The sequence below is a fragment of the Garra rufa genome, chromosome 10 (assembly GCF_049309525.1).
Source record: "Garra rufa chromosome 10, GarRuf1.0, whole genome shotgun sequence".
Taxonomy (NCBI): Eukaryota; Metazoa; Chordata; class Actinopteri; order Cypriniformes; family Cyprinidae; genus Garra; species Garra rufa.
The window spans coordinates 46510856-46530865 of NC_133370.1; the positions used below are offsets into that span (position 1 = coordinate 46510856).

At 34.9% G+C, this 20010-nt stretch overlaps 1 protein-coding gene across 1 annotated transcript in view; it reads right to left on the bottom strand.

Moving 5' to 3' along the window:
- Window positions 1-20010, bottom strand: part of LOC141344608 (adhesion G protein-coupled receptor L2-like) — a 68075-nt gene that overhangs the window by 23401 nt on the left and 24664 nt on the right. Inside the window, exons 6-11 of the mRNA XM_073849480.1 lie at window positions 15827-15949; window positions 15237-15442; window positions 13451-13627; window positions 9703-9912; window positions 8583-8803; window positions 7903-7969 (exon numbers count right to left, since the gene is read on the bottom strand). Coding sequence (XP_073705581.1) covers window positions 7903-7969; window positions 8583-8803; window positions 9703-9912; window positions 13451-13627; window positions 15237-15442; window positions 15827-15949 — 1004 coding nt within the window. The remainder of the gene's footprint in view (window positions 1-7902; window positions 7970-8582; window positions 8804-9702; window positions 9913-13450; window positions 13628-15236; window positions 15443-15826; window positions 15950-20010) is intronic.

A 20010-nucleotide genomic window follows, 5' to 3' on the forward strand; every position in this document is an offset into this window, starting at 1 on the left:
GACTAGCAGTGGCATTAAAAAATACAAATAAAGCATGGTTTATGTTGGCTGAGCTGAACTACAAAGCGTAGCCTTCAATAATTCATAAAGCAGACAGCAACTGCAAAAATGCCAAAATGCAAGCACGCATGAACTCTGCTGGGAATTTCTAAGATGGCTTATAAACTGGTAGTAGTGTGCATACACTCTTAAAAAATAAAGGTGCTTCACGATGCCATAGAAGAACCTTTTTTGTCTAAAAGGGTCCATAAAGAACCTTTAACATCTGCACTGCAAAAAATGCTTTTCTTACTTAGATTTTTTTGTCTTGTTTCCAGCCAAAATATCTAAAAATTCTTAAAACAAGAAGCATTTTCTAGACGAGTAAAAATGATTGTCTTGTTTTCAGAAAAAAAGTCAAAATTAAGGGTGTTTTTGCTTAAAACAGGCAAAATAATCTGCCAATGGGGTAAGAAAAATAATCTTGTTTTCTGTTTGAAATAAGATTTTTTTTCTTACCCCATTGGCAGATTATGTTGCTTTTTCTAAGCAAAAAATCACTTAATTTTGGCTTGTTTTTTCTTAAAACAAGAAAATAATTTTTACCTGTCTAGAAAATCCATCTTCATTTAAGAATTTTCAGATATTTTGGCTGGAAACAAGACAAAAAAATCTAAGTAAGAAAAGCATTTTTTGCAGTGTGTGTAACAAAAGGTTCTTCAGATTATAAAAGGGTAACACTGCAAAAAATGCTTTTCTTACTTAGATTTTTTGTCTTGTTTTCAGCCAAAATATCTAAAAATTCTTAAATCAAGAAGGATTTTCTAGACAAGAAAAATTTGTTGTCCTGTTTTCAGAAAAGAAGTCAAAATTTAAGCATGTTTTTGCTTAAAACAAGCCAAATAATCTGCCAATGGGGTAAGAAAAATAATCTTATTTCAAGCAGACAACTAGATTATTTTTCTTACACTGCAAAAAATGCTTTTCTTACATAGATTTTTTGTCTTGTTTCCAGCCAAAATATCTAAAAAATCTTGAATTAGGAAGGATTTTCTAAACAAGTAAAAATTATTATCTTGTTTTTAGTAAAAACAAGTCAAAATTAGGTGAGTTTTTGCTTAAAACAAGCCAAATAATCTGCCAATGGGGTAAGAAAAAAAATCCTATTTCAAGCAGACAACTAGATTATTTTTCTTACCCCATTGGCAGATTATTTGGCTTGTTTTAAGCAAAAACTCACCTAATTTTACTAAAAACAAGACACAAATTTGTACTTGTCTAGAAAATCCTTCCTAATTCAAGAATTTCTAGATATTTTGGCTGGAAACAAGACAAAAAAATCTACGTAAGAAAAGCATATTTTGCAGTGTACCCCACTGGCAGATTATTTTGCTTGTTTCAAGCAAAAACTCACTTAAAGGATAACTATTGCCAAAATGCAACCTGGGCTGTTTTTTTTTTTTTTTTTTTTTTTTTTACTGTAAACGAGACAAACTTGTATCTAAAATCATAATTACGACAAACAAGCCGTTTTTGAGATTGACCGTGATTTCGTTTTGTGGTCAATGGCCGGTGAATGGGAGTACTAGGGGCATAACTTTGAGCGCATCAAAATCAATATTTTTACAACACTAAGAAGACTCGACACACCATGAAACTTTGCTCGAAGTATCGTCTGGGTCTCTACACATGAACTCCAGCATTGAGAACATTGTTTGTGAACACAGAGTTTACTAAAAAGAAAGTTTTTGAACAACTCACTTTCACTGTTTGAGTTTCCGCTCGCAGCCGTCTTGCCAGTCAAGAGGTGTCCATCTCTGAATGCAGGATTCTTATATATTAATGTTTCTTATATGTGACCCTGGACCACAAAACCAGTCTTAAGTCGCTGGGGTATACTTGTAGCAATAGCCAAAAATACATTGTATGGGTCAAAATTATTGATTTTTCTTTTATGTCAAAAATCATTAGGATATCAAGTAAAGATCATGTTCCATGAAGATTTTTTGTAAAATTCCTACTATAAATATATCAAAATGTAATTTTTGATTAGTAATATGCATTGTTAAGAACTTAATTTGGACAACTTTAAAGGTGATTTTCTCAGTATTTTAATTTTTTTGCACCCTTAGATTCCAGATTTTCCAATAGACGTATCTCAGCCAAATATTGTCCTGTCCTAACAAACCATATATCAATAGAAAGCTTATTTATTGTGCTTTCATGTGATGTATATATCTCAGTTTTGTAAAATTTTACCTTATGACTGGTTTTGTGGTCCAGGGTCACATATGAGGCTCTTTTTACAACTAGAAGGTTAATATTGTTTTTCACTTGCGACAAAACAACAAATTAGCCATGCATTTATATGGAAATATGCTTTAGGAGCTATCCATCCTCGCATTCAGAGATGGACACCTCTTGACTGGCAAGACGGCCGCGAGCGGAAACTCAAACAGTGAAAGTGAGTTGTTCAAAAACTTTCTTTTTAGTAAACTCTGTGTTCACAAACAATGTTCTCAATGCTGGAGTTCATGTGTAGAGACCCAGACGATACTTCGAGCAAAGTTTCATGGTGTGTCGAGTCTTCTTAGTGTCGTAAAAATATAGATTTTGATGCGCTCAAAGTTATGCCCCTAGTATTCCCATTCACCGGCCATTGACCACAAAACGAAATCACGGTCAATCTCAAAAACGGCTCGTTTGTCAAAATTATGCTTTTAGATATATACTGTCTCCTTTACAGTCATTTAAAGATTTTTTTCTGGAAACAAGACAAAAATTCTAAGTATGAAAAGCATTTTTTGCAGTGAAGAAAGTGACTGAATGGTTTTTCTATGGCATCGCTGTGAAGAACCGTTTAAAGCACCTTTATTTTTAAGAGTGTAGACTCTTTCTATTTTTAATAATTCTTAACATGACTATTAAAATAGATCTTAGATGAAGATGTGATTCAAATCAGTACAGAAGCCTGTAAGAATGTTAATATTTCTCAAGACATAAACTATCACCCAGAAAATAAAGTGCTACCATTTGTTCCCAATTCTGATCTTAAAGATTATCGGAGACAAACTGCGCGTAGGCGCCTTCTCAGACGAATGTAAGTCATAACTTTGGCCCTGAAAATGTCTGCTTGCTGGCAAGCGCTTGTGTTTTTCTTCACCGCCCTGAACATGGGAATGTAATTCAGGCTGACCAGAGAAGACCTCTTAAAGAAACACACTTCGAGGAACAAAAAAATGAGTCCCGAAGAACAGCATTGTCTATTTTAAACGTGGAACAAGAATAAAGCAAGTCCTGTTTAAAAACGGATGTCCTAATTCAGTTGGTGGTGACATAAAAGTTATTTTGTCCCTGGACTTTAGAAATATCCACACAAAATCAAGATCATAAAGTCTAAAATGGCATAAAACAAGCGGGAAACTCAAAAATGAGGTTAAATAAAATGTTTCCAAAGTGTTGGAAATACATATTTTATTTCAAAATATAGCTCACATATTGAAACTATAGCATCAACATATACCATTAATGTGTTATTCACCGAAAAGTTATTTACTGAACTAAAAACATAATGATTTCTGTCTTTTTAACAAGTTAAAATATATCTGGTCTACAGTGTTTTACTTAGTATTTTTGTCTTGTTTCTAGTCAAAATATCAAAAAATTCTTACATTAACATGTATTTACTAGATAAGCAAATTTACATAAGCTATTTAGTCTTGTTTAAAGCAAAATGCACTTAATTTAAAACAAGTAAAATTATTAAGTAAAATATTATTAAATCAAGAGTTTTTACTTACCCCCCTGGAAGATAATTTTACTTATTTTAAACAAACTGCATTTAATTTCTTTTTTTTTTCCCCCCCGAGAAAAAAAGACTAAATATCTAGTAAATGCATCTTAACTTTTTAGATATTTTGACCAGAAACAAGATAAAAATGCTAAATAAGATAAGCCTTTTTTTGCAGTGTATAATGATTGAAAGTGAATGAATTAAGGAAAATAAGCATTTATCTGAAATAAAAGGAGAGACACACTGCAAAAAATGCTTTTCTTACTTAGATTTTTTGTTTTGTTCCCAGCCAAAATATCTAAAAATTATTGTCTTGTTTTCAGTAAAAACAAGTCAAAATTAAGTGCGTTTTTGCTTGAAACGAGCAAAATAATCTGCCAATGGGGTAAGAAAAATAATCTTGTTTTTTGTTTGAAATAAGATTATTTTTCTTACCCCATTGGCAGATTATTTTGCTTGTTCTAAGCAAAAACTCACTTAATTTTGACTTGTTTTTACTGAAAACAAGAAAATAATTTTTACTTGTCAAGAAAATCCTTCTTGATTTAAGAATTTTTAGATACTTTGGCTGGAAACAACATAAAAAAATCTAAGTAAGAAAAGCATTTTTCAGTGTATGAGTGAAACAAGATACAATGCAGTCCAGCGGAATAACCCAAATCTAAATATTTCTATATTTGCAATGTAACGTTTGGTTGCTAAACTATTATTATGGCTTTAGTTGCTTTATAAAAGTTGCTTTGGATACAAGTCGCAGATAAAAAAACTAATATTATGGACTTACATTCTGGGAATCTATAAACTGATGCTATATTTTCAATGTGACCTACATTTTGAAATAAAATATGTAGATTTCCAACACTTTAACCTAATTTTCAAGTTTCCCACTTGTTTTATGCCATTTTAGACTCCGCGCAGCGAAATAATCTAAGGCACATTTTGTTAACTGTAATCCAGAACTGGGAAACCTACAAATAAGTGAGCACATTACTGCTTTGCATACAAGAGGATGAAAAACACACATCTGGTTTATTTCTTGAAGGCAGACGCATACGCACAAAGCAGCTAGAAAGAGAGGGGAAAAGAATATGGTTTTGAAAAGAAAAGGCACTGAATTCTTTGCTTTGTCGATCATCAACACAAACCACATGTAAACACCGAAGAATTCAACTCAATTTTTCAGAGCCTTTCAAACACGGAGCGGCCCGCTCAAAAACAGAACAAATTAAAGAAAGAGGGGGACTGGGGGAAATAAAGAAAGCAAGCTAGAAAGAAATAATAAGTTTGATCAATTGCAAATGATTTAAATCTTTATTTATGCTTTGACTTCACATCAAATTTGGAAGGACTTTTGACTTGTTCACTAGTTCTGTTTGAATTGCATATTATTTTTTATCATATGAAACATGCTGCGACTTGTATCCAAAGCAACTTTTATAATGCAACCAAAAGCCATAATAATAGTTTAGCAACCAAACACTACATTGCAAATACGGAAATATTTAGATTTGGGTTATTCCAATGGACTACATGGTATCTTGTTTCACTCATATCTCTCCATTTCTTCAGATAAGCATTTATTTTTCTTAATTCATTTACTTTTAATCTTTATATTCACATCCAATATAGTCAAGAAAAAAAAAAAAACACTGTAGACCAGAAATACCTTAAAACGACAGAAATCATTACGTTTTTCCACTTCAGTAAATAACTTTCCGGTGAATTACACATTAATGCTCTATGCATTTGTATAGAAATGTTATCTTGTGGATTTCAGTTTTTTATCTCTCCTCAGATTCAATTTTAATGGTTTGTTTTTGTTAGGCAAGGTAAGGCATGTGAAGTTTATTTAGCGCATTTCCCAGACCGTTCGCTTTAAATACATTTAGCCTTGGTGTTTTGTAATAAATGATGTTTGTAATGAATGCCACTGTACTTTGTTTACTTTATACTCATATTCTTCATTCTTGTTTTGCATTCAATATGACTATATGACACATGCAATTTATCTACATCTACATTTTCCTCAACAATGTAGCTTACAAGATAAAAATATAAAGAATATGGTACAGCATACACATTTTTTATCAGACTCATTGTTCTCTTGGTACGGCGAGCACCATGCTGTTCTGTTAACAATTATTTTGATTAGGAATTATATAGTGAAAAAACATGCTTTTCCACTTCTCTGGAACCTGGTATTGGTTTCTCTTTCAATATCACCCTTTTATTGACTGTCAGGCAAAAATTGTACGTCTAAACATGTCTGAAAAGAAATAGCACACCTCTCTTCCTGATTTAAGGTTTAATTCATGCCTGCAGCACCAAAAAGCAATATGAAAACCCACATTTGAGGAGGTAGAGATTACTAATGAAAGGAGAAACAGGTCAACTGACAGAAGGAAAAGACATGGGAGGATTCATTGCGAGAGAGAGAGGTCGGGTCTGTTAGATCATTGATTATGGGGCTGTTGAGTGTAGCTGCTGAGCCACCAGGAGCCGCTTCGCTCCGCCATGGGTGGAAAGGCCAGGAATGCATTTATAACACAGCTGGGAGTGATGACACAGATCTGATGAGACGGCCAGGCACGGCACAAGAGGAAGCCAGGCTAGCCGAAGCGCCTCCCGTCCTCCTCCACCATCTCACCCTTCCATTCCCCAAAATAGACCCATAAGCACAGATTTAATATAAAACGGTTTGTGTTCAAGAACATTTTTACTCTGCTAGCTGACTGAGCCAGTTGAAGTACATTTTAGCATTTCATGAAGGGCAAGGCAGAGAATCTGCTTAATAGTCCTGAAAATGTCACATACACGATATCTTGCCATTTTTGGAGTGAAAAAGACAGCCTCACTACATAAAGTTATGCTTTTAGTGATGCCATAAGCCATAGCTGTCTTGTGACCGTGCATTCAGAAAGTAGCCCATTTTATTTCTCCTTATTTTTTTCCATTTTGTTATGTCGCAGCCTTCAAATGCTCATTTAAAATGCTTTTTATTTTTTAATAATTTATATTATTTTACCCCAAAATGACAAGTAAAACCAGATTTGTGGTAACTCTGAAAATTAACTAAAACTTAACTTTAAACTAAAATATGAAGCTCATACAGTATGCGACCCTGGACAACAAAACCAGTCATAAGTGTCATCATCTGAAAGTTAAATAATATCTAAATAAGCTTTCCATTGATGTATGGTTTGTTAGGATAGGACAAAATTTGGCCGAGATAAAACTATTTGAAAATCTGCAACCTGAGGGTTCAAAAAAATCAAAATATTGAGAAAATCGCCTTTAAAGTTGTCCAAATGAAGTTCTTGGCAATGCATATTACTAATCGAAATTAAGTTTTGATATATTTGCGGTAGGAAATTTACAAAATATCTTCATGAAACATGATCTTTACTTAATATCCTAATGGTTTTTGGCATTAAAGAAAAATCGATAATTTTAACCCATACAATGTATTTTTGCCTATTGCTACACATATAGCCGTGCTACTTAAGACTGGTTTTGTAGTCCAGGGCACATATTAGGCCTTTGACACTTGAAGTTTAGCTCAGGTGAATCCCATTTCTCTGGCTCATGTTGATTTTACCCTTTGATTGCAGCCCATGTGTGCAAATTCAATAGATTGGACATGATTTAGACAGGCCCACACCTGTCTATATAAGGTCTAACAGATGTAAAAGCATATGAGATCAAGCCATGAGGGCAAAGGTACTGCTTACAGAGCTCAGAGACAAGAATGTGTAAAGACACAGATCTGACGAAGGCTACAAAAACATCTGCTGCACTGAAGGTTACCAAGAGCACAGTGGCCTCAATAACTATTAAATCGAAGAAGTTGCACTCTATAAATGAAGACTGCCAACGGGAACACAGTATACATTACTGACCAATCATAAAAATAGCATAAATAATCAACCAATGGGAACAAAGGACATACAGTCATACATGCAAAGAACCAGAACACCATTAAAATATACCAATTGTGCGAGAGAAATCTCTCATCATTGGCCAAGAGGAAGTACTATATCACTGTGCATAATTTCAAAATTCTGTAACATTTCCTGTGCAAATTCTACACACCTAAATTGAGGTATTAATGGGAAATGTGCAAAACTTACCATAATGACGAATGTAACGGGGCCAATGAAACTCCAAATGAAATGATTATCAACCCTCAACCAACATCTGAAAAAAAAGACAAAAAATAGAGAAATGACCACCATAGAAGCAATAACTTCAAGCCATGAACACATTGCAAAGTTTGAAGAGTGACAACCACTTTCATTGGAGGGAATGAATTCCCAAAATCAGTGTTTCCCAACCCTGTTCCCAGAGGCACACCAGATTTTGGATGTCTCCATTTTCGAAACCCATCAATTTCAGATCTTACTAACAAGCTGTTGAGTTGAATCAGGTGTGTTTGATTAAGAAGAGTTTGAAAATATGCACCGCTGGTGTGCCTCCAGGGTTGGGAAATACTGCCATAAATTATTGTTTTGTCTAATGGAAAAAAGACACTCAGTCTGCCCCAAAATTATATTGAGAGATCCACCATTGGAGAAAGCATTTCTGATCAACTAGATCATGTGTGCCTCGTTACATTAAAAATGTCATACTGGATGTAAAATTGGACAATTTATGGCGATAATGTTATCACATTAAAATTTCAGCTGTCAATATTAAAACTCGATGAATTCAATACCATTTTGGTACCATAGCAAAAACTAGTACAATTTAGGTTAAAAAAATCTCAAGTTTTCAATAAAACAAAGTTTAAACAAAATAAAAGATTACTCACGCTTTCCTCGTCCCGTAGCTCTTATAGTCGATAGCTGCCGAAATGCCAACCACCACACAGGGGAACAGATAGCCAGATGCGTAATAGTATTTTCGCCTAGAAAATTCGCTTTCAAAGACCTCCACAAGCATGAGGAACAATTGGACGGCCTCCAAACACATCCAGGCAAATGCAGCAAGAAAGAAGAAATGCAGGACTCCAGCAATCACAGAGCACACAATCTGAGAAAGAAATTAAAGGAGATTAGTATTCAAAGCTGTTTTTGCAAGAACAGCTTTGTTTAAAAGTTATTTGAGTCAAAACAAAATCATCAATCATCAAAAACCTCCATCAGTTCTAACGCCAAACTCTTAAAAATAAAGGCTCCAAAAGGGGGTTTCCACGGCTGTGCCATAGAATAGCCATTTTAGAACTTTTCAGTAAAAAATTTTTTAGAAACTTTTTTTTTCTTGGTGTGAAGAACATTTTTATAATCTAAAGAAGCGTTCTTCCACTATAAAGAACCCTTTGTTTAACGAAAAGGTTTCAATGATGTATAAAGGTTCTTCATTTTTTAAGAGTGTAATCAAACAAACCTGAACCACCTAACCAAGGTTTACTTAAAAAATTACAAGCAGAGTTGGAAATGAACTCTGCAGGAAGGCAATTTTCCAGCAGCAGGGTTGGCTCCTATTTAGAATATACACCACAAAAAGATTTGCTTCAAACACTGGTGAGCATCCCTGACTAAAAAGGCCTAAAAAGACCTTTTCTTGACCTTCTTCTTTTTTTGATTAGTAGCATTGCTAACACTTCTTCAGTAGTTATCTTGCACCAAATCATAGCTGTAGACATAGGCGACCTTCAAAATGTGCATTTTCGGCAGGCTCCAGGGAACGTGGTTGGGAACCACTGGACTAGAGGTTGGCAATTTGTCGTTCTGTTGGTTGCCAGTAGGCAATTCTACTGGCACATCATGCCATGGCTGTGGTGGTTATTTTGCGAAGAGGAATGCCTATGATGCCTAAAAATATAGGCTTACTAGAGTTGAAATAAACCCTCTTTACACCAATCTTGTTTCTTTTTTTTTTCCCCCAGAGTGCTTAGCGGGATCACACATACTACAAAAAAATGTACCCACCGGAGGTTCTGTCATGTTGATGCCCACGAGAAACAGAAGCTCTGCGATGAAGAGGTTGATGCAGAGGTTCTTGTGGATGGTGTTGCGATCACTCTGGAGGCCGCGGAAGAAGCAGAAGGTGAAGATGCTAATGGCAAGGCAGACAAGCGAAACGGCGATGCCCATCCGTGTGATAACTGTCAGCAGGAGCTCATGAACGCTTCCCACACCCTGGAAAAATAAACATTAGCATTAACAGTCACGCCATGTTCTACTTAACTTGAACGCTTCACTTGTCAGTATATAATCAGAGGGAATTAGCTTCTGTTTTTTTTAAAGAGAAGAGACTATCTGCAACCTCTAGAAAATAGCCAAGTTTAAATGCAAACAAAACAAGATCACAGTGGCTACCTTTTATTCGCTTCTCTGCCATTCATACATTAGCAACAAAATGCTGTTATATTGTCAATGTGTGCAGACAGTAGAGACAGCTATTGACTACAATGGAAGCTCATGTCTGGGTGTTTGACAGCAGACGTCTTAAAGCAGAATGCCCTAACTTTCTAGTGTCTGAATAATCTCTCATGTCTTTATTTACACGTAGCATCAATAAAGAGCTTTTTTTAAGAGGTTAAAGATGTTTTAACACTGACAGGTTTCTGTTCACGGATCCTCTAAACAACAGCAGCAACAACAACAAAATAATACATTTACTGAAAAGGCTGTATTCATGAAAGCACAATCCCTGTGGATCAGCATTCCATTAATTAAGGCAGCAGCTAAGTGCAAATAATAATTAGATGCTATTTACACTAAGTGAAAATGGCAATGGATTCTATTCACACTAAGTAAAAATAGCTGTATTTTTTAGCAATATGCTATAACAGGAGTTACATGCTATTTACACTACTTAGTGCAAATAGTGGCAGATATCTGCACCTCAGTATTGTAGAACATTAGAAAACAGTATGCAATAATTAACGTATTGAGTCTAAATTATAACCCTAACCTTAACCAATAAACACATGTAAGGCATGTTACTTTCCACTTTTTGTTTCTTTCTTTAATTTTTATTTTAAAAAATGCGTTTCCGATGTGATATGAAAATAGAGAAGAACATGTTCAGCAAAATGTGGATTCGAACTCGGGTCATTCGCATCAAATAATGAGTGCTATGCGCTTTACTACCTACTGCTACTGGTTAACGGCCGTCTTTTGCTATGATGTCTAACCCCACCTCACGTTTGTTGAGTGGAGATGGCCTATGCCAACAAGGTGGGATATTTTCACTTAGTATAAACAGACACTCCAATCAATATATGGATGTTCTGATGATGGGCTGAAGGTCAAAGCAATTTATTTAGACACATCATCAGTAGTGTCCCCTCCCTGTAGAAAATTTCAGCATATGCTGGTTAGGTATGTTTTGAAGCATGGCTGCTGGTTTAAGATGGTTTAAGATGGTCATGTGTTGACCCTAAGCTGGTCCTGAGCAGGATCTAGTTGCTTAGGGTCAACTTAGGACCAGCACATGACCAGTTAAGAACCTGCTTAAAACAGGTCACAACCAGCTTAAACTAGCTCACCTGCAGCCAAATATACCTAACCAGCATATGCTGTTTTTTTTCCAACAGGGTCAACATCCTTGGGTGTTTTCAGTACTCATAATACACTCTCTCTCATGAGGTAGGACCACCACAGGCTCTTCATCTTCCTGATCTGTGTCCTGCAGCCAGTTGTTCTTGATATATAGTTGATGTTTAGCCTTTTTTCGGAGTTTTATCTAATGCATCTTACTTCAACTGGGCAAACCTTGATGTTCCAGTCTCAAATTTCTGCTTCTACCATGAGGTTGGCATATCACAGCCTCTTCCACTCATGTGCCTCATCCACAGAGTCCTCCCAAAGAACTTGAGAATGAAGACATACTGCTATAATCTGGACCAGAGACCAAGATTTGGTCTTGGGCTGGTGTTGGCGATTTCCATGGGAAAGCTGTTTCTGGTCTAGGTCGATGTGCATCTTCTAGTATCTGAAGGCATCCAGTGAGCCAGCCTTAGGAGGCAAGGAGTCTGCTTTTCCTCACTCTCCCTCTCGAAGCAAAGATATTAGAAATAGATGGGTTGACTGGGCATTCTGAGGCATAGCACTGGTTATTTTTCTTGCTCATGTCCAGTTTAGGTTTATAGTAGAAGGACCTTATTTGTGGAACAGATGAGAAAACTCATTCTTCCAGCATATTCCACACATCTTTGCAGGTATTTGTTTCTCCTATCTCATCCATGTGTCTTGCTTGGTTAGAGATGTGGCTTTAGCAATTCTAGACTTCTTGATTGGCGCATCTATTCCACCACAAGTTGTTGGCTGGTATTGCCATTTTACAAGGTGGACTAGCTTGTTTCTTGCATGTTGTATCTGGCCTACAATATCCCAGTGTCAAGGGGGTGATTTTGCATCCGCTGATGGTGGATTGCATTTCCTTCCATTACTAGGGATAGATCTGCCTGTCTAATAATGATATCTTGTGACTGTTTGAGTATCATGTCTAACCTAACTTTAACACATTTGTATTTCTCCATAAGGTTCGTAATTGGGAGTGAAAGGACCCTGTTTCCATACAGTCCTATCCTGCCGAGACATATCTTGGTAATCCAAGCCACTTCCACATGTGTGAGTTAATCAAATACCCCAGCTTGCTGACCTGTGAAAGGGCGACTTCGAACAAGGTAATTGGCCAGAAAAACAGGGCAGCTGAAACTCTGGTGCCTCCAATTTGGGCTGTTGCCCTTTCTTTTCTAGGAGAGCAGTACTGTTGATATGCTTGAGGCCAGTGATTATATCTTTCCTTATTTGTTGTACTTCAATGTTGTTTATGTTAACATCAGACCAGCATCCAAGGCTTTTTAATCGGCTCCTCCAGCACTGTAGGCACTGGTTCAATTATCGACTGGATTTGTTCAAACTAAGAAAATAATGTGATATTTACTTGGCTTGATTTCCATTTGTGAATATAATGATTTCCAATTCTCTACCTTACTAACAACACAACTTTGACAATCTTGTAAGTACTTTCATAAAGATTTTCTTTCATGAGAACAGCAAATTGTGTGCATCACGGTTATATTGATTAAAGAAAAGGTTTTAGTAAGAAGGAAATCATTTTTTAACAAAACACAATATCTATGCAATATGTTATATGCAGGCAGAAAATATGATTCTGCTGTCATAATGGTTAAATATCTATCCACAGCTGTAGTTGCAGCAATTAGGTAAGTTTGCTGCATCACAGAATCCATAATTTCCACATTCATTACAGCTTAAAAGACGGCTATGTTATCATATCATATAATGTTTGGTGCTATCAGACAAGTACTATTGATATGTCATACTGACATAATTGCACTGTTCCCAGAAACCTACAAGTGACACAAGAGATTCATTCATCAAAGTAAATTAAGAATTATATTAAGAAAGTGCTGCAGTATATTCATTTTTTTCTCTTGTAGAGATAAGTTGCTGTTGCTGTGATGAACACAAATTATACCAAATGAAATCTACTGAATCAGCAAAAGAAAATGACATTCTGGCAACTCTAGAGACTCAATATATGCAGTATCATGGTTATGTGAAAAGCATGTAGAAAGCAGAAAATGGGCTTTGAAGAGTAGCTTATAAGAGTGACGTATAATTACATAATCGAAATATGTATATTGATTTCTTCTACCAGATGTCCCAGCACAGGGCAGGTCTGGGAGCGACTAATACTCACCGCATGTGCATCTCGATGGGCCATAAGGATCGCAAAGTTAGTCAGGTGACTGCAGGAGCAAGTAGTGTGAGTCTTGTTTGTTGCAAGAAGTTTGCAGCCTTGTGTTGACCAATATCCTGACATGCTCCGCTCAGAATAGTTCCAAAACGAGCAGTTCGGATTGAAGTAGTTTTCAGTCTGATAAATGGAGAAACAAATCAGTTTATTTGAATGTGACAGGTGACATTTGCAATGTTTTGAGATTTAAACCTTTTATAATCAAGCATGATGTTTTCTTTGATCAACAGTCTCTATTAATAAACGAGGCTGATTGACAAGAACGTTGTTTGATTTTGCTTAACCATGATTTTCAAGGCTCTAATTTTAACTCTATCCTAGAATCAGAAGGCACTGATTACTTGATTATTCAAAGATACATTCCAGGTACCAGAAACTCTATTAAAACTTTTCAAGAATTTTCAAATCTGTCTTCTCTTTAGATTTTCAAGCATATAGACTGGCCTTACTCCGGCCTTTCACTGTTGTATTTTCAAATTGCTGTGAAAATATAAAGTCACACTAAATAGTTTTAGATCGACAAACAAAATACAACATGAATCAAAGGCAATCCGATGAAAGAGTTTTTTAAATGACTGACGTATTTGAATCATTTGTCTATATTTTCCAAAAAAAAAAATATATATATATATACCTCCACAGGTTTTCATGTCTGCGGTTGCCAGATGTTAAGTGTTTAAATCCCTCTTTCAAAGCTTCTTCATTATAAATGGAGTGTCATAGATTTTGGAACAAGTAACTACTGAGACAAATCATTTTTTACACAGGCCCAGTTGGTATTAGGTAATTTTTTTTAATTTAAAAACTTTTGTGCTTTCTCAGGTTGCCTTTATGTTATATTTTATGTAAGATTTTGCTTTAATTTCTGAAACACGTACAGTAGGGCTTTCACGATTCCTTGATTCAAGCGTACTCAATTTAAAAAAATCTTTGCATTTTACCCATGTTGAGTAACCGTCAAAATAACAGAAGTGGCGCTTTCCACAGACAAGAAACGCATTATAAGACTGTTTTCCAAGGTTGCATGAAATATTAAACCCATTTAAAATCATAATAAAGCATAAATCTATTGTGAATTTACAACAAGTACAACGGCAGTAAATTCTGCTCCACATAAACATAAACGTTATTATTTAACGTTAAATGTGTGAAGCGTCTCAAACTCCATATCTGCATATTGCTATGAGTTTGGATTTATGACAACGTTCATTTGGTAAATCATCAATAAGCCTATGCAAACACAGGAGAATACTCAATTTCTAAAGACGCAAAATGTTCATTGTGATTTCAAAACAAAAACTCAAACCCCCGCTTCAAGTTTACGTTTTGCTATCCACATATTCAAGAAATTACAGTGGCTATAGCATTTTTGTCATAAAGAAATGGCCAAATATAAAAGATTAAGTGGCCAATTGAATTATAAATTGTTTAGTCAATATTAAACAAGGATTTGATGGCGCAGTAAAGAGTAAAACATTCGTAAGGCCATTGGTGCCCACTAAAACCATATGATTACTTACTTTTGATACTTTATTTGAACTAATTTCCTCATACATATTATATATGTATTTTAAATATTTGAAGGCTATTGTTTGATTAGGTCTATTTTAGATATGCACAAAAACAGAAAAAATCAAAAAGAGGACAAACACTTTTCCACAGCCCTATACTCAAAAAGATAAAGTTCCAAAAATCTAAATAGCAGAAGAAAAAATGATTAAGTTCTCACATCCAAATGCGCCAGGGTGAAGATAACTGGTTCGGACACAAACACGCGGCTGGACTCTTTGTTGATGGAGGCGGAGAGGATGTGGGAGTTGACAGTCAGGGTGTGGTTTCTGAATCCGCCTTCTCCCATCAGCCTCACCGTGGCGTTCTCTGTGCTAAGAAAATGTCCCAAGTGCTTGTACAGGACAAAAACCAGCTTGGCAACACCTTGAGTAAATAAATGATAAGAGAAGAACGTTATAGCTTCGAGGAAATGATAAAATATCTATGAATTTTTTTTTTTTTTTGCCTGTGAAGGAAAACATTGTAGAGAATACTGTTGAGCATGTTAGATCTTACAGGCATGTTTTTGCTAGCAACCAGGATAACAACATGTGGAAAGATACTCAATGGTGCCCTTGAGTACTGACGTTTGTTATAGCTATAGTAACACAAGAAGGCATGAAATGCATGAAAAGCTTGCAATGCACTGACTTAAGTACTTGTGCAGAGTGCTTATGACCTTCAGATCAGGAAAATCACTGACTTTATTAACTAAGCATTTGAAGATCCTATTAAAACATTTGAAATGACTACCTTGCACTCATTTACCGTTTTTACTGTTTAGTTTGACCATGTTCGCTGAGAGTTGAATGGTGGCTCCTCTTTTGCTGGTCTGTGGAAATCTGAAGTCCTGAATTTGGCCATCGGTGCTCAACACGTACACGTCCAACACTGCAAAAAACAAAACAAAGATATGGATTCCTATGGGCCATTTGGTGTTTTTCTTCAACAAAACATGAGACAATGGCAGTTGCATAAATTGCTTCTCACATTCAGGTTCTCACATTCCTCTGCCAGATGGAAATGAAGGACTCTGTTTCATTAAGCCAACGTGAGGTAATTTAATTAAAACGAGACATTGTGCACATAAAAGAAAGTGAATTGAGAAGACAGTTTCAAAGTTTTCTAATGCACCTCAGGCCAACAAACTCTCAGCAAAGCTGCATTTGTAGCGCATCATATAATTTTCAACTGAGGCTGAGAATAAGAAAAGGTGTATTGTGTGATATAAGCAGAAAATGTGGTTTCTTTAACAATGAGTGTTGTTGTCTGGAAAATTAACTTTTAAAGCTTCTTGATTACCTTATACTAAAATTGCTGCTTTTAACTGAAAGATGACACTTCTTTTCCTACAGACGCCGCATTGAGTGTTGTGATTTCTGACATTCGTTTCCCTTTTGATGTAAACGCAAGAGATCTGAGAGCTGAGGTTTGACAGACACAATCCTTATTTGCTTTCAATGTATTTGGGTCAAAATCCGCTACAGTTTTACTAAGTAATTTTCACTATTATTTACAACAGGATCTGCATTTTCATGACTTTAAATAAAGGATTTTTGCTAAAAGAGACAACAAAACAACAGTTTTTTTTTTCAAATTGCGACAATGAAATGTAACACTTTACCAAGCCAAACACATTAGTCTATGAGTAACGTGTAATCTACAGTAAACCACTTAATTCCATAAAATAAGTGCACCAAACTACACAACTACCCATTTTGAATGCCTCCAGCATACTGAAAAATCAAGCAGTCCACACACATTTTATTAAAATGCAATAATAAAACTAAAAACATCAACATAACACACTTATGTGCATCAGTTGCTTCATTGAACACTTGCCGCCAGCTAAGAAATAAACAATTATTACCTAACAATCCATCTGTTTTCAAATCCACATCATTTGAATAATCACAACATCAATGTCTGTCAAAAATAACATGCACAAAACCCACGCTACCGGATATTTTGACTATATCATCACTTTCCGAGAAGTAGGAGAAAATTGCAGCCTGTGTGGCTTCAACATGCAGTCAGAGACAATAACATGCATAATACATAAGGTATGCAAGTATAAATGTAACCCTGGACCACAAAACCAGACTTATGCAGCACAGGTGTATTTGTAGCAATAGGCAACAATACATTGTATGGGCCAAAAATTATTCGAATATTAAGTATCATGCCAATATTCCTACCATAAATATTTCAAAACTTATTTTTTTATTAGTAATATGCATTGCTAAGAACTTCATTTGCACAACTTTAAAGGAAATATTCTCAATATTTTGAGATTCTAGATTTTCAAATAGTTGTATCTCAGCCAAATATTGTACTTATTTATTCAGCTTTCAGATGATGTGTAAATCTCAATTTCGAAAAATTGACCCTTATGACTGGTTTTGTGGTCCAGGGTGACAAACACGTTCTTTAAAATTAACAGGTGTTTTTTTTTTATTTTTTTTTTATAAAATCTTAGTAACACTTTACATTAAAGTTTGATTAGATAACTACATAAGTTAACACGAACTAACAATTAAAAACACGTGCAAAGCACTTATTAATCTTAGTTAATGTTAAATAACATTTACTAATGCATTGTAAAAATTCAAAGTTATATCTGTTAATATTATTAAGTTTATAAAGATTTGTAAATACTGTAATAAATACATTGCTCAATGTTAGTTAATGCATTGTAAAGTGTTACCAAAATATTTTCAACTGTTTGAAAGATCAATGCAAATATCAAAAGTTTGATAGATACATTCTTTCATCACTTGTTACATTTAATTACCCCTTTGAAGATTTCGAGACATAAACAGAAAAGGGCAGAAAATCCATTTTTTTCTGACACTGGAAGTCATACGAGTTTGAAACAAATGAAAGATAATCAAAGGAACCTTTTTCATTTTAAAATCAGCATCAATTGCGACAATGCACTATGTAATATAGAAAATATTCACTCTAAACAATATCTCAGACCCTCAAACAATACGGCTGAGGACAAAAAAAAAAACAAAAAACAGCTACACGAAAAGATTGAGAAGGGAGTGAAAAAGCACTGAGCCAAGGTTAAAATGAAAAAACCTGCAGTAACCCAGAGGCCTGTACAGTGGAATGACAGATGAGCGCACAAAGCTGACTTATATTAATGAGATCACATTACTAATAAATTCCACTGGCAGGGGCCTGTGCTGGATCCTCTCACCATCTGAATGGTTAAAGTCGCCACATGCTGAGACCGGAGCTAAGTCTATTTGGTTTCAGCGCATTCACAGTGATGGATGCATTCATGAAATATTACAGAACAGAACAATATCCACCTATTTACATGCACCCGAGACAACAGCTGTAGCTAAATCACAGCATTTTTGATTACGCTATGGATTCCACTCCTGAAGCCTAAAAGCACTTCCTTTATAAATGGTTTTCACTTTTGTAGTCATTCTAATTCTGAGCGATATTAAAGGATTAGTTCACTTCGAGAAAAGAAAAAAAAGTACAGATAATTTACTCACCTCCTTGTCATCCAAGATATTCATGTCTTTCTTTCTTCAGTCGTAAAGAAATTATGTTTTTTGAGGAAAGCATTTTCGGATTTCTCTCCATATAGTGGACTTCAATGGTGCCCGCAAGTTTGAACGTTAAAAATGCAGTTTAAATGCAGCTTCAAATTTTTTTTGGAAGTGAACTAATCCTTTAAATTAAAAACTTTCAGCCTTCTGATTTACAATCAACCAGTTTTGTTATGTAAATGATAATAATAACAAAAAGCAATTGATTTCAAACAAAACTTGCTCATAATAGTCTGCTCAACACTTTTTAATAAAAATAAAAGGGCGTTCCAAAAGGGTGCTTTTGCATTGATGCCATAACCTATTTTTGGTTCGCCAAATAACCTTTTAGTGAACAGTTCTTGAACAAGTTATTTTGAAGAATTTTAAAAATCTAAAGAAACTTTTGCAACTATAAAAAAGGTTCAAGGTTCTTCATGGAACTATCAATGCCAATAAACACTGCAAAAAATTCTTTGTCTTGTTTCCAACCAAAATATCTACAAATTCTTAAATCAAGAAGGATTTTCTAGACGAGTAAAAACAAGTCAAAATGAAGTGTGTTTTTGCTTGAAACAAGCTAAATAATCTGCCAATGGGGTAAGAAAAATAATCGTTTTCTGTTTGAAATAAGCTTTTTTTTTTGCTTACCCCATTGGCAGATTATTTTGCTTGTTCTTAGCAATAACTTACTTAAATTTGACTTAATTTTTACTCATCTAAAAAATCCTTCTTGATTTAAGATTTTTTTAATATATTTTGTTCTATAAATTTGTCTACATTCAACATAAATGTCTGTTCACACAATTGTAGTTTTGCAGGTAGATTTCTACAAGTGTCTTAGAGACATTGCCACAGTTCTCATGGATTTAGTTTGTCTCTTCATTTATTCCCTGACCGTCTGGATGACGGTGAAATCAGATCTCTGTGGATCATAGCCGTCTGTTGCTGGATTCCTCATGCACACAAAAATCCCATTGGATTTTTACAATTAACGGCACGAGGAATGTTTGGAAATGTAAACTGATATTTCCTACTGGCAAACTGTCTGAAAACAATTTGCTTGTGAACCGTTTGGCACAGTGCTGTATATGAAAATAAAACCTTCCACATCAATATACAACAAACAGATTTAAGCCGGATATTAGGTTTTAGTTACGCTTGTTCCAGTTAGGTTCAAAACAGATTACTTTTAGTACACTTTTCAACTTATTCTATAGATTTGAATATAATTATTTAGTACCATATTAATATTAAAATACAAGCAGAATGAAAGCATATTTAATTGCATGTTATCAACAAAATGAAGTGCATTAATCATTTAATTACCCAAACTGGGATTTGTGAAGGAACTGCAGTGTTTGTTCATGAAAAGCAAATAATTAATTAAAAATAACA